Consider the following 13810-nt stretch of genomic DNA (forward strand, 5'->3'; position numbering starts at 1 on the left):
TGCCCCTCAGTGGACAACACTTCCTACGTACAGAGAAACGCCAGTCTACCCACCAAGGATTCCTCCACTATCCTTTCCTCCACTTCAGCTTTTCTACATCTCTCCCTCCCTCCCCTCCTCCTTTCTTCAAAGTTCAACTCGGTACTTAAGGCTCTTCGTAAACCTGACTCATCTCCTCTCCTCATGCTCTTGCATATTCAATGTCTTTCTCTCTCCTGGACCTTCCCCGCAAGTTTAAAAAGTCATTATTTAACAGTTATTCACTACGCACTTACTATATACCAAGTGTGGCATCAGGAAACAGAGATATTCCAATGAACTAGACAATTCCCCTGCTGCAGGAGCCTATGTTCAACATGCTCAATCTCCTCTATATAAAACCAGTCACCTCACGTTGAACTTGTTTTCCTATCAAGCTATCACCTTATCTCCCTCATTTGCCACCACGTTCTCACAAGAGCTGTGTACATTTGCTCACGCTGCCTTCTATTCACTCTTATTCTATGGGTAAGGCAAAGTATTGTCTGCCCTTTCCTGTATTCAAATAGTTCTCTCCAAGATCATGATTCATTCATCCATTTCACAAACATTTATCAAACACGGATTATGTGCCAGAAGCCGTTCTAGGTACAGGAAATACAGAGGTGAATAAGGAAAACAAGGTTCTTGTTTTCATTTACAGGGAAAGCCAATAAACAAATAAATAAAATTTCACACACTGAAGTGTACTAACAAGAAAATAAAGAAAACATGATGTGACAGAATGCAAGGCACCAAGAGGGCAGATCTGTCTGCTGTGTTCATGGCTATTGCACTAAAGCCTGGCACATAATTGGGTGCTAAATAAATATCTGTTGATTGAAAGAATGAGAGGGAGTGACTGAGAAGGCGGCTAATAGCCATTGGCTGGTAAGAGAAGGCCTCACAGGGGAAGTACACTGAGTTAAGAACAAGAAGTCAGCTGTGTGAACACCTAGGAGCAGAGAATACCAGGCAGAGAAAAAAAATGCAAAGGTTCTAAAAGAATGAACTTGGTGGGTTTGAGAAATAGAAGGAAGGGCTTTTTAACTGACAAATCCAAATGACTTCTTCTAAGTTTTCATTCTATTTGACAACTCTGTGACATTGTACATCATCCCTACCTGCCTGAAGTTCTCCCTCCTTTGGCCTCCATTCATCGTACTCTTGGATCTTTTCCTGTTCCAGTAGCCCTTTCAGACTTCTTCATTGGGTCTGCTTCTTCCCTGCACGCGCGCGCTCTCTCTCTCTCTCTGATTCCCCCTCACTATTTCTCCTCTCAATCCTAGGCATTCTTCAATCTAAGCTCTAAGTTCCCAGAGATCAAAAATGAAGCTTATTTACCTTATCTACTTATCTACTTATGAAGCTTATCTACTCCAACAGACTAACATAATGCTTCACATATAATAATCACACAGCAAAGATTTACTAATTTGATATTTCATTTTTGCAACTTTTAAACTCCAGCATGTCTCCTTTTTCCTTTTTAATTACACAAGACATAACTATATTTTAATACAAGTATCCAACAAAACACAAAAAGCCCTCTTCATCAGGTCCCCAGGCCCCCGTAAAAAATCCCACCATTAAAAGATGAGCATTGTTAAGAGGCTGGTGTATATACATCCAGACCTTTCCAATCATTTACCTCCATATATACACATCCCAACTCTAAGATTTTAAAATACACTCTCCTATATTCTTTCCTAATACTTTTATATCATTTTTGTTGGTTGATTTTTGTTTTGTTTTCATTAAGATCTTCAACCTTCTGGAATTAATTTGTGTGATTAATGTAGTAGGCATCCAAGTGTATATTTTTTCCAATTAAAAATTAAGTTGACTATTACAGTGTGTTCATGTTGTATAGCTTTTGAATAAAGCAGTAAACGCTCTAGAGCAGGGATCAGCAAACTTTTATTGTAAAAGGCCAGAGAGCAAATACTTTTGGCTTTGGGGGCCGTATAGTCTCTGTGACAACTACTTACCTCTGCTACAGGAGAAACAAAAGCAGCCACAGACATATGCATACAAATGATTGTGACTGTGTTCCAACAGAATTTTATTTACAAAAAAAGGCAGCAGGCCCAACTTGGCCTGCAGGCTGTAATCTGCCGATCCTTCTCTAGAGAGAGTCAATAACGAAGAGAGTAATAGAAGCTTATGAATTTGAAGATGTCATATTTCTGATGTAGAACTTCCACTGAAAACAATAAAAGGTTTGCTGCAAATAAGGTGATATTAGGATAAGATGTTTCTGTAAATCTAATATTTTGTTTGTTTTAAAGCACAGAAAAATTAAAAACAATGTCTGTATTCAGAAATGTTGGTAACCTACCCTAAATTTCTTGCCACCATCTTTAGAAAGTGAAAGGTTCAGAGACTTTACCAAGGCCAAATTGTCCTGTTTAGCAAGTTTCTTAACAAGGGCCTCTGTAATATATCGAACTCCTGCTTGTGAATCAGCTTCTGAAATTAGAGAAACAGATCATTATCAGCAAAGGAACACACGAATACTCTGAAAAATAGATTGTTTTGATGTTATATAACAAAAAATTTTTTTCAAGTCATGCAAATGTAAAAACAGTTGGCTGGTTCTACACGTAATATTTTAATAATAATATTTTACTTTATATTGCATTTCATAATAATGACAATAATAGTTATACTCTATAAATATTAGCTGTGTGCCAATGCTTTACATTTAGAAAATTTCATTTGCATAACACACCTTTGAGACTGAAATTATTATTCCAATTTATATAAAAAAATTATGATAATTTGCTCAAGATCTTCCAGCTAGTTATGTGCAAATCCAGCAGTGGAACCCAGGCAGATGACTCCAAAACTTAGACTTTTAACCACACGGAGCACTGAAGTTTTTAGCAATATTTTAATGTTAGTTTTTTAAAAAATAAACTGGCACTATTTAGTTGTTTGTTTTTTAAAATTCTAATCTAAAGTTTAGAAATACTTAAATTCTTAAAAAATCCTTTTTTTATGGTGAGAAACTCAAACTCGTTGGTATTCTAAATAGAGAAGATCAGCACATGTTTAGTAGAGAGAAAGCACTAACTTGATGGATAGCACACCTTGTCCTAAGACCTTCCTGGATACTGCTATCAAAGCTTGTTAAAGTCATGTTACATTTGACAAAAGCAGCCATAAAAAGAAAACTGCCTCTTGGCTCTTTCTTTATGAGTCAGAAAAAATTAATCCTGGGTTCAGATCCAGCTTGTGGGCCAAAGAGTCCATCTGATTATTTATAATAAGTTAATATCACATTTATTTTGTTTTAAAATAAAATGATTTTTTCCTTTAATTTGGGCTGTTCTAGGAAAGAAAATGACTAATATTCTAAAATATTAATCAAATTAGAAATAACAATGTACCAATTGGCAGCAAGGGTATAGGTCTAAACTCAATGTGGTCAATATTTATTACTAAAAACTGATCAGATATTTAGGTCAATAGTTTGGTGGCTGTGATTTCATTACTCAACAAAGAAATCAGTTTTCTTTCACATTTAACCACATTCAATAGATTCTTAGAAAAAAAGAATCTATTTTTGAAAATAGGTTCCCAGACTAACAGAAGGCTTTTAAGAAAAAAATAAAAACCTTGGTGGAACATATACATGTCCCTTACGTGGAAATCAGTCCATTCACAGATAAGCAGTTTGCCAATAAGCAAACTGGAATAGCCCCAGGGTGGATAACATTTTTATACTGAATGAAGGCACTCCACTCTGAAGTGAACAGATATGCCCTCCCCCTAACCAAGGATGACTGTAAATTTGGCATATGAGCTTTAAGGCGCTCTCCCACCACAGGAAATAAAGCTTCCTTTTTCTGGAAACTCCCTTCTCCTAACTCTTTCTGACATCTTCACCCTCACCCAGAAGCTTCCATCCTCCACTGTCCTGACACAACTTCTGTCAATAAAAACAATAGGTCAAGTTAGTACAAGGATATATGTTACATCTGGACCAAAAATGTAAGTTCAAGATTTTCCATCTTTGCATAAGAGTATGTGGTCAAATTCTCAGATTAAAAAGCAATACCTTTCTGGTCTTGGTAGTCCAAAAGCATAGTGTTTTTATGTGTAATCTCGTCTTGATCACTCCACTGTCCTCCAGAATGAAAAGGGAGAATCTCAGATCCGCTTAAAGGTGACAAGGACCTAGATCTCATATTGGACAGAAGAGATGATGGACTAGGAGAATGAGATGATGGTGGCATCCTTGCTTTGGAAAATTTTTGCTGAGAACCTTTCTTCATTGCAAGAATAAAGCCAGGTGTCCATCAAAACCTGTAACAGTTTTCAGTATATTTAGCAAGGTTAATTTTTTAGAGCTACCAAAACTATTAAATTAATCTATTTCTAGAATTTTCAAGACTACAAAGTTATAAACTCAGAGGCTGTAGATGCTAGGACCCACGCTACTCCAAACAGATGGGAGCAGACACTATTTCAAACATTGCTGATCTCCTGGCCAGAGGAAAAACAGACCTCCAGAGGGTCTTGTATTGACACATGCTCCAGCGAGAAGTCTCACCTGTCATTTCTGTTCTCAACGTACTGGACTGAACTAATCACAATGCCTCTTTCTACCCACAAAGGGTCCTTGAATGCAGGAAGCTGGAAATACTTGGCAACCAGCAGTATTTAATACTGATGAGCACTCTCCCCTTCCTGAAACAGTTTCTTCCTTTGGCTTCTGGGACACCACACTCTCCTGGTATCCTCCTGCCTCCCTGGCCACTCCTTGGCCTCCTTTGCTGGCTCACACTCCTCTATTCAGTCTTTAAATGTCAGAGCTCCTCAAGTCTTTTCTAGTCCCTCTCGAATCTCATTTTAGACAATCTAATGCACACCCATGGCTCCTAATGCCACCTGTATACTGATATTTATATCTTCAATCCAACCTTTCTCTGAGTTCCAGACTCCTATTCTCAACTGCCTACTTGATATCTCATTGACATCCTAAACTCAACATGTTCAAACGGAATTTATCATTTCCCCCATCTCTCCCTCATTTTCCTCCCATCCTGTTTCCTCCTCCAGCATTCCCTAACCAGTGAACAATGCTCATGAGAATAAGCTGGAAACCTGGGAGTCATTCTTGATGCCTCCCTCTCTCTTTTCCCCATACCCAATCAATCACCGAGTTTCGTCACTTTTACCTGCTAAAGATCTCTCCAATTAGTCTACTTCTTTCCATCTCCACTCTAATCCAAGATCTCATCAAACTACTATAATAGTTTCTAACTGATCTCCCTACAAGCTCTCTTGCCTTCCTCCCCATCACTATACCGCAGTCAGACAACCCTGAGTGATCTATTTAAAAAGTAAATCTATCGGTCTGTAATGCACAAAATACTTACCAGGACCTATGAGGTCCCCCATGATATGGCCCTGTCTCTCTAGCTCACTTCTGTCACTCGCTCCCTCAACTTTGTGGGCTCCAGCCACACTGACCTCCACACATACTGCCTTCTGCCACAAATGCTTACCTTCAGTCTTTTTGTCTTTTTATTTTTAATCTTTTTTTCCCAATTTTTTTTACTGTGGTAAAATACAACATAAAATTTACCATCTTAACCATTTTAAGTGTACAGTTCAGTGGTATTAAAAACATTCATAATGTTGTGCAATCACCACCACCTTCCACCTCCCTAACTCCTTTCACCTCGTAAAACTGAAATTCTACACCCATCAAACAATGTACCCATTACACATTCCTCTCTCCCCAGCCCTTGGCAACCACCATTCTACTTTCTGGCTCTATGATTTTGACAACTCTAAGTATCTCATATAAGTGGAATCATCACAGTATTTGTCTTTTCATGACTGGCTTATTTCACTTAGCATCATGTCCCCAGGGTTCATCCATATTATAGCATATGTCAGAATTTACTTCCTTCTTAAGATTGAATAATATTCTATTGTACGTATACCACATTTTGCTTACTCATTCAGCCGTCAATGAATGCTTGGGTTGCTTCCATGTTTTAGCTACTGTGAATATTACAACAGACATGGGTGTACAAATATCTCTTCTGAGTATATACTCAGAACTGAACTGCTGGATAATATGCCAATTCTATTTTCAATCTTTTGAGGAACCACCATACTGTTTTCCTCAGCAGCTGTACCATTTTACATTCCCACCAACAGTGCATTGCGGTTCAAATTCACCATATTCTTGCCAACATTTATGTTTAGTTTTTGATAGTAGCCATCCTAATGGGTGTGAGGTGACATCTCATTGTAGTTTTCATTTGCATTTCCCTAATGATTAGTGATGATGAGTATCTTTTCATGTGCTTATTGGCCATTTGCATATCTTCCTTGAAGAAATGTCTACTCAAGTCGTTTGCTCTTTTGTTTGTTTTGTGTGCAAGATTGGCCTTGAGCTAACATCTGTGCTAATCTTCCTCTATTTTATGTCACACGCTGCCACAGCATGGCTTGACAAGTGGGGCTAGGGCTGCGCCCAGGATCCGAACCTGCGAACCCTAGGTAGTAGAGGTGGAGCGTGTGAACTTAACCACTACGCCACCAGGCTGGCCCCACGTCACCCTTTTTAAAATCAGGTTGTTTTGTTGTTGTTGTTGAGTTTTAGGAGTTCTCTATATATATTCTGGATATTAATCCCTTATCAGATATATGATTTGCAAATATTTTCACCCATTCTGTGGGCTGCCTTTTTACTCTGTTGATATTGTCTTTTGATGCACATTTAAAAATTTTCACAAAGTCCAATTTGTCTATTTTTTCTTTGATTGCCTGTGCCTTTGGTGTCATATCCAAGAAATCACTGTCAAATTCACTGTCATGAGGATTTGCCCTGTGTTTTCTTCTAAGAGATTTATAGTTTTAGGTCTTACATTTTGGTCTTTGATCCATTTTGAGTTCATTTTTGTATATGGTGTCAGGGAAGGGTCTAACTTGATTCTTTTGCATGCGGACATCCAGTTTTCCCAGCACCATTTTTGAAAATACTGCCCTTTCCCCCTTGCATGGTCCTGGCATCTTTGTCAAAAACTATTTGACCACATATGCAAGGGTTTGTTTCTGGGCTTTCTACTCTATTCCATTCGTCTATGTTTGTCTTAATATCAATACCATGCTGTTTTGATTAATGTAGCTTTGTAGTAAGTTGTGAAATCAGGAAGTGTTGAGTCCTTCAGCTTTGTCCTTTCTTAAGACTGTTTTGGCTATTTGGCGTCCCCAGTCTTTTTATCACGTTAATTCTTAGTCTTCCTTCAGAGATCAGCTCAACAACAGTTGCTTCCTCAGGAAAGCCTCCTCTGTAGGGCAGGCTAAGGAAAGTCCTCAGTTATATACTCTCAATCAATGTGTCTTTTTTCCTCAAATAATCACAGTTTGCAATTATACATTTATGTTATTATTTGCTCAACATCTGTGTCCCCACTGGACTGTAAGCTCCGTGAGAGCTTCCGTTTTGTTTATCACTGTCTCCCAGTCTAGCATAGTGCCTGGCATCTAGCAAGAACTCAATAAATATTTGTTGAATGAATAAATGAAGTTATTTTCCACTTGTCCCTCTCCCTCACCCATCAAGACATTGATTCTAGTTCTGAACTATTTCTAAATTCATCTCTATCTTCACAACTACCACCTTAGATCCAACTGTTATCATCTCTTGCTTAGACTATTATGATACTCTCATAACCAGCTTCCAATCTTTCTTTGCTTTGCCTTCAATCCATTCTCCATCTTTCACTCACTTACTTTATAAAAACAAGAGAAATCTGATGGTTCTCACTGCCTATAAGTCTAAACATTTCAGCACCTTACAGAAGGTGCACCACAATCTGGCCCAATTTTCTGGCCTAATCTCTCACTCCTCCCCACCATGCACCCTGCACTCTAGTCATCTTTTTATTATTACCTAGACACATCATGAGTTTCTGCTCATGAAATTCCCTCTTCTTAGAATGGCATCCTCTTCTTCCTCTCTACCAACTAAAATGTCATTTTATTTGTGAAGGCTTTCCAGAAATCCACTTCTTTCAGGTAGAATTAATCCTCCCTGCTTGTTATCACACTGAATATTCCTCTGTCAGAGAACTCATTCTACTATACATTTTTGGCTTGCCCAGAATGCAACACCCACAAGTGGAGGGATGATGTCTTATTTATCTTGAATTCCCAGCCCCTCAACAGTAGGTTATGAATGTCTCTAACATTTTACATCTAGAATTCAACCTGTTTAGAGACCATACTTTCAACAGTGTGTGTGCACTCTCTCTCTGTATGTTTTTGTTGCAGTACATTATACATATAGAAAAAGCACACAAATTGTAAGTATACAGCTCCACGAATTTTTATATAGTGAACACAAGCTATGTAACTAGTATCCAGATCAAGAAACAGAATATTACCAAAACCTCAGAAGCTCTCTCATGCCGCCTTCCAGTCATTAACCTCCACACATGGGTAATCTCTACCCTGACTTCTTTTTAAACAATTTTTTAACTTTACATGAATGAAATCATAGACTATCTTTTATATCTGCCTTCTTTTGTTAAACACTATGCTTCTGATATTCATTCATGTCTGCTTCATGTTATTCGAAAAACATCTGATTGCTTCAAACTCCCATGTCTGCTATTGCTTGTCCACAAAAATCAATTTTATTGCAGTTCAGGTATTCCAGAGGAACTAAAGCATTTATTGATGAAAGGGATCTTAGTCAAATTCCTTTACTTTTCTTACAAGAAAATTAAGGCCCAGAATGCTAAATGACTGGGTCAGACATAATGCTGGCTGTAGTAATGATGAGAATCAGTTCTCCTCTCAAACTAATTTGTAAGTCAAATCACATAATTAACCTAGTAGAATGTAAGTTCCATGAAGGCAGGGACATTGTTCACTGATGTATTTCAGGCCTAGAACAGAGCCTAGCAGATAGCAGATAATTAATATTTACTGAATGAATTATGCATAAATAACATGGAACTGATAAAATGCTATTTAGTACCTCAACAAAAGGATATCTTCATGAGGAATATTAGTCCTCAACACCAAGAGTCCTAATTCCAAGGTTAGGTTTATGCAAAAAAGTTTTTCAAGATATACAATTGCTCTTATAAGTACATTCGGTCTGAAAACATTGCAAAAATTATAAATTTGACAAATTTTTAGACAAAAAAAACCTTATAAGATGTATAGGTCTTGAGTAAGGCTGCATTAACAATGATCCTATTTTTGCTCAATATCCACAGTATCCCCAATTCTCACTGCTTAAGAAGTGAAGACAAAACACAAATTATTTTTTAGAAAAGTTACCTTCAATCCAAAGATTTGGGGTAGCTCAAATCTTATGCCATTTAAGTTGGTATTAGAAAGAGTTATTATTACAGTTTGATACATGAATATCCTCATATATAATATACTTTTACAGGTATATGAGTATTATCATACAGGCTGGGATTATGAAGAAACTTATTTTTTAAATGGTTGGAACATATACAGTATGTGTAGAGGAGAGCTGCCATTAGTATATTCAATCAATTAACCAACATTTGGCAGATGTCATACCTTTCAATGACTATATAATCATTCTAGGAATGCTGATCTTGCCTGAAACATTTCTGGAATTCCTCTTTGGGTCCTTTCAGAATTAACTTACAAGTCTCACAAGAAAATCAGACCCATCACTTCAGCTGCAGTTTGTTTTTATTTTCCCAATTTGATCATTAACTTTACCAGGTGCCAAATATCCTGATAAGCTCTTACATGTATCATCACATTAGGATTAAATACAACAACTCTATGAAATAGGTGTTTTCATCTTCCATTTCAAAGATTAAGAGGTTAAACAATCTTTTCAAAGTTCCATAACTAATTGGTTAAGCCAAGACTTGAATCCTGATCTGATTCCAAAGCCCACATCTTCATTACGATGTCATATTGCTGACCGAGTTTTCTGAAGCCCAGACCATGTCTGATTTGCTCTCATGGTGCCTTGCACAAAACAGATCATAAAAAAATGCCACTAAATAACCTGATTAATGGATGTCATATACTATGAAACCAATTTCTGAACACAAAACAGACAATTTAATAGAACGATAGCATCACTGAACTATGATCCAGCTTCTTAAGGTGACTAGCTTGAAAGGAAAAAAAACTTACTACATTTGTTTTTAAAAAGTGACTTTTTCACAGTTATACAGTATAATATGGCAAACTGCCTTGTTCCAATAGTCTGGTTCACTTTAGACTGCAAACTTACATGTGTTTTTACTTTTTCTTTCACTCATTTTTTTCATGTTATGCCATAGGTCAGAGAAGCTTCCCCCTAATTCACATAACCGCTATTTATGCCATAGCCACAGAGCTTTTGGTCCTAATTTCACAAGTGTGGTTGACAATTTTTGTGTCTTATATCACACCATTCTGCTATGGGAAAAAGTCTCCTAGCAATATTACTGATTCTGTGCTAATCTGTACTGGCATTGTCTTTCTCCATAAGAATAATACACTCAAACTTAATAAGAGCTAAGAGGCATGTGCTTTAAAGGTAAAATTTTATTTACTCCCAAATTAAATGTAGTTTTCACAGGGCAAGAGATTAAAAAAATAAAAGAAGGGACGGACAAGGCCCAGTTTCTACTTCTATGTAGCTTTCTCTATGCCATAGCATGATAGAAAATTATAAAATTAGAATAATAGTGCATGCTACATGTTACAGAGATATGCTTTATATTTTTCTAGTTTCTTGGTTGACAAAAAAGCACATCCTATGTTTTCATGCAATGCAATTATTTTGTATCCTGCATTTTAGGCTTCTCTCTAAATTTTTAAAATACCGAACCATCTTGAATTCCTCTCATAATATCTTAATGACCAAGACCCTTTGGGCCTCATTAGACTATCATGAGGTCCTTTGTTACCTCTCCTGATTAGAAAAACTCTGCCTTACTCACTTACAGGGTTAAAAAAAATACTAGAATGGATTCCAGAAATCTAGATCAACTCCCTCCTTTTATGAATTGTAACAGGAAAGATTAAGTGATGGTTGCCACACTGCATTCCTAGATTCCCTCCCTGGGTTGCTACAGCTCCTGTAAAGCCTGGTCCTTGAAAAAACAGATATGTATTATCATCTCATGGAATAGCTAACTCAGTGAACTGGGCCTACAGATTTACTGCGTTTAAGAATGGCTGGCATTATCTCAGACACTACCACCCAGAGGGAGTAAATGTTGAACTACAATTTTAATGGAGCAATGCCGATGTTGTTTGACCCTAGGATGTAGTTTGCAATTACATAAACAAAGACCAAGCCATAGAAAAGAGAAGACAATTACATAAACAAAGACCAAGCCATAGAAAAGAGAAGACAGAGCTGAGAGATAGGGCTAGAGTGTGTGAAGGGGCAGGACAAAGAGAAAATAAAACAAGCAAAGAAGTCTAGAGCTGGAGACACATTTTGAAGGTCAGAAGGTGGTCTGCAGAGCAAGAGAAAGCTATTGGAAGGATGTGATAATCAGAATCACGTGCCCAGGCAACACTGGTCGTCACTCCCAGACTCAGATACTTGCTCTGATCCAATGACCCTGTCCATTACAGCTCAGTAGACACCACACCTCCACCTCCATCCAGCCCTTCCTAACATTCCGTCGTCTTCTCTGATCTCCAAATGACGCAGATCTGGATAATCCCCAAACCTTCCATCTCTCTTCCCGGCCCACTCCAAAATGCAAATATCCACCCCCACTTCTTGACCTCCATATCCGTCTCCACTACAGTCCTTGGCCCTCTAATGACATCTCAGTATCTTCCCTACAATTCGACTTTATCCCATACCCCTGAACCCACTTAAATACTCCTCCTCTTTAACCTTCTCTAGTCCTTTCATATGCCTGATTGCCGTTCCTCCCTCCAGAGACTCCAGCCACTCTTCTTTCCACAGTTCTCTCATCCTGTGGTTGTCAACTTTTGCTTCCTATCCCTCATCTCATTCTGACCGCCAAGTTTTCCCACAAATTCTGTCCCAATTCCCTAACACTGTGTTTCTCTACAGTTCTTTCCAGTACCCAGCCTCAACACTTCTGTATTCATCCTGATTTCCCAAACTGCTCATCCCAGCAAATATTCGGATATCCTAATCCATTCCAATACTCTTCTAATTATTCCCCTCCTCGAACCAAATACTCAAATCTCCACCCATTCCTCCTCATACCAACACACTTACTTACCTACTTGCCTTTCCCTTCTAACACTCTGACCTCTGTGTCCTTCTCCATCCTATTAACATCCCGAATTCTCTTCTCACATGTCTCTTCATTCTACTCAGGTACTCCAAAACCCAAGCTTCCCATCCCTTTCCAGGATTTATTCACTCATTCAGTTTTATGGAGCAACTTTTAGGTGCCAAGAACTGCACTAAGCTCTAAGAACACAGAGCTGAGAAGGCAGGGTTGCTATACTCAAGATGCACAACAGGATTATATCTCCCTATTATACACGGTCTCTGAACCAAGTAGTCTCCTTTATAACATTTTACTATTAGAATTAAATGATAATTGTTAAACAACTTGATTACTGCTTGTTTCTTCTTCTAGAGTTTAAGCTACAAGACGGCAGGACTCTGTCTATTGTTTGGTGCACAATAAATATTTGTTGAATGACCAAATTTAAATCCTCGCAGATGGTGAATAAGATCAGAACTATTAACCTCATTTACAAGTGGCAGTGTATCGTTAAGAATTAAGAGCTTGGATTCCAGACCTAAACAGCCTGAATTCAAATGCTAGTTTTCCACTTTCTGTGTGACATTAGGCAAATTACCTAACCTCTATCATCCTCAGTTTCATCACTTTTAAAATGGGGATGGTAACCTCACATAAGTTATTTTCAGTTCTAAATCAGTTAATACATGCAAAGGACTTAGAACTAAACCTGACACACAGCGTACACTCAAAAGTAATTAGCATTGATTTTTACAAATGAGAAAACAGATGCTCAGAAAGGTTAAGGAACATGCCCAAGGTCACAGAGCCGGTGAAGTAACACAAGGCGGTAGAATCAAGACTTGAACTCAAGTTTTGACCTCAAAATTCACTCGTCCCTGAACCATTATACAACAAAGTATTTGCTCTTTCTCCTTTTGCTCTCCTCCTCCATCCCAATATCCTAACTCTCATTTTCCTCCACGTACTATATTCCATTTGATCCCATGACACCCGTCAGGAGACCCAACCATCCTTTACCGCTGTCATTCCCCACAGCCACCTGGCACACCGCAGCCCCTCCCCCGTCCTCTCGGTGGTGGGACCCCCATCCTTCTCGGCGCCGCACCCCAATGCCCACACCTCCCCCACACTCTGGTCCTCCACCGCTAAGCGCCCCCGCATCCCCACCCCGACCTCCTCCCTTCTCATCTAAACCTCCTCCTTCATCCTCCTCCCCACGCCCGTTCCGGGCCCTCCCCTCCTTCCCGTCCAATCCCAATTCCCAGACACACACCCCCGCCCCGAATCCATCCCAAGCCGGCCCACCCCGCGCTCGGTCCAGGCCCTCCCGCCTTCGCCGCCGGCCCCCACTGCCCCGTCCGGCTGTCGGAGAACGGCCTCGACCGGGCCTGGCACTCACCGCCGAGGAGCCGAGCCGAGGCGAGCGGGCCTGCGGGGCGACGCGGGGCAGAGATTCGCCGGCCGTTCCCTTTACGCGCCCGGCGGCGCGACGGCCATTTTGTTGTGTTGTGCCGGTTGCCCGGGGGGCAGCGCGCGCGACGTGGGCGGGGCCT

General features: G+C 39.2%; 1 protein-coding gene across 9 annotated transcripts in view; it reads right to left on the reverse strand.

Annotated features, from left to right (window-relative positions):
- The window catches only part of CNTRL (centriolin), a 79846-nt gene extending 66051 nt beyond the window's left edge, over nucleotides 1-13795 (reverse strand). For 4 of the 9 annotated variants that reach the window (XM_070518854.1, XM_070518851.1, XM_070518855.1 and 1 more), the window contains exons 1-3: nucleotides 13657-13788; nucleotides 4085-4332; nucleotides 2360-2490 (exon numbers count right to left, since the gene is read on the reverse strand). In XM_070518854.1, the coding sequence (XP_070374955.1) occupies nucleotides 2360-2490; nucleotides 4085-4301 (348 nt within the window). In that variant the 5' untranslated portion in view covers nucleotides 4302-4332; nucleotides 13657-13788. Of the gene's footprint in view, nucleotides 1-2359; nucleotides 2491-4084; nucleotides 4333-13656 lie in introns of all 9 variants that reach the window. The other 5 variants (XM_070518848.1, XM_070518849.1, XM_070518847.1 and 2 more) reach the window with 2 other exon arrangements.
- Between the last annotated feature and the right edge of the window lie 15 nt (nucleotides 13796-13810).

The sequence above is a fragment of the Equus asinus genome, chromosome 10 (genome assembly GCF_041296235.1).
Source record: "Equus asinus isolate D_3611 breed Donkey chromosome 10, EquAss-T2T_v2, whole genome shotgun sequence".
Classification (NCBI taxonomy): domain Eukaryota; kingdom Metazoa; phylum Chordata; class Mammalia; order Perissodactyla; family Equidae; genus Equus; species Equus asinus.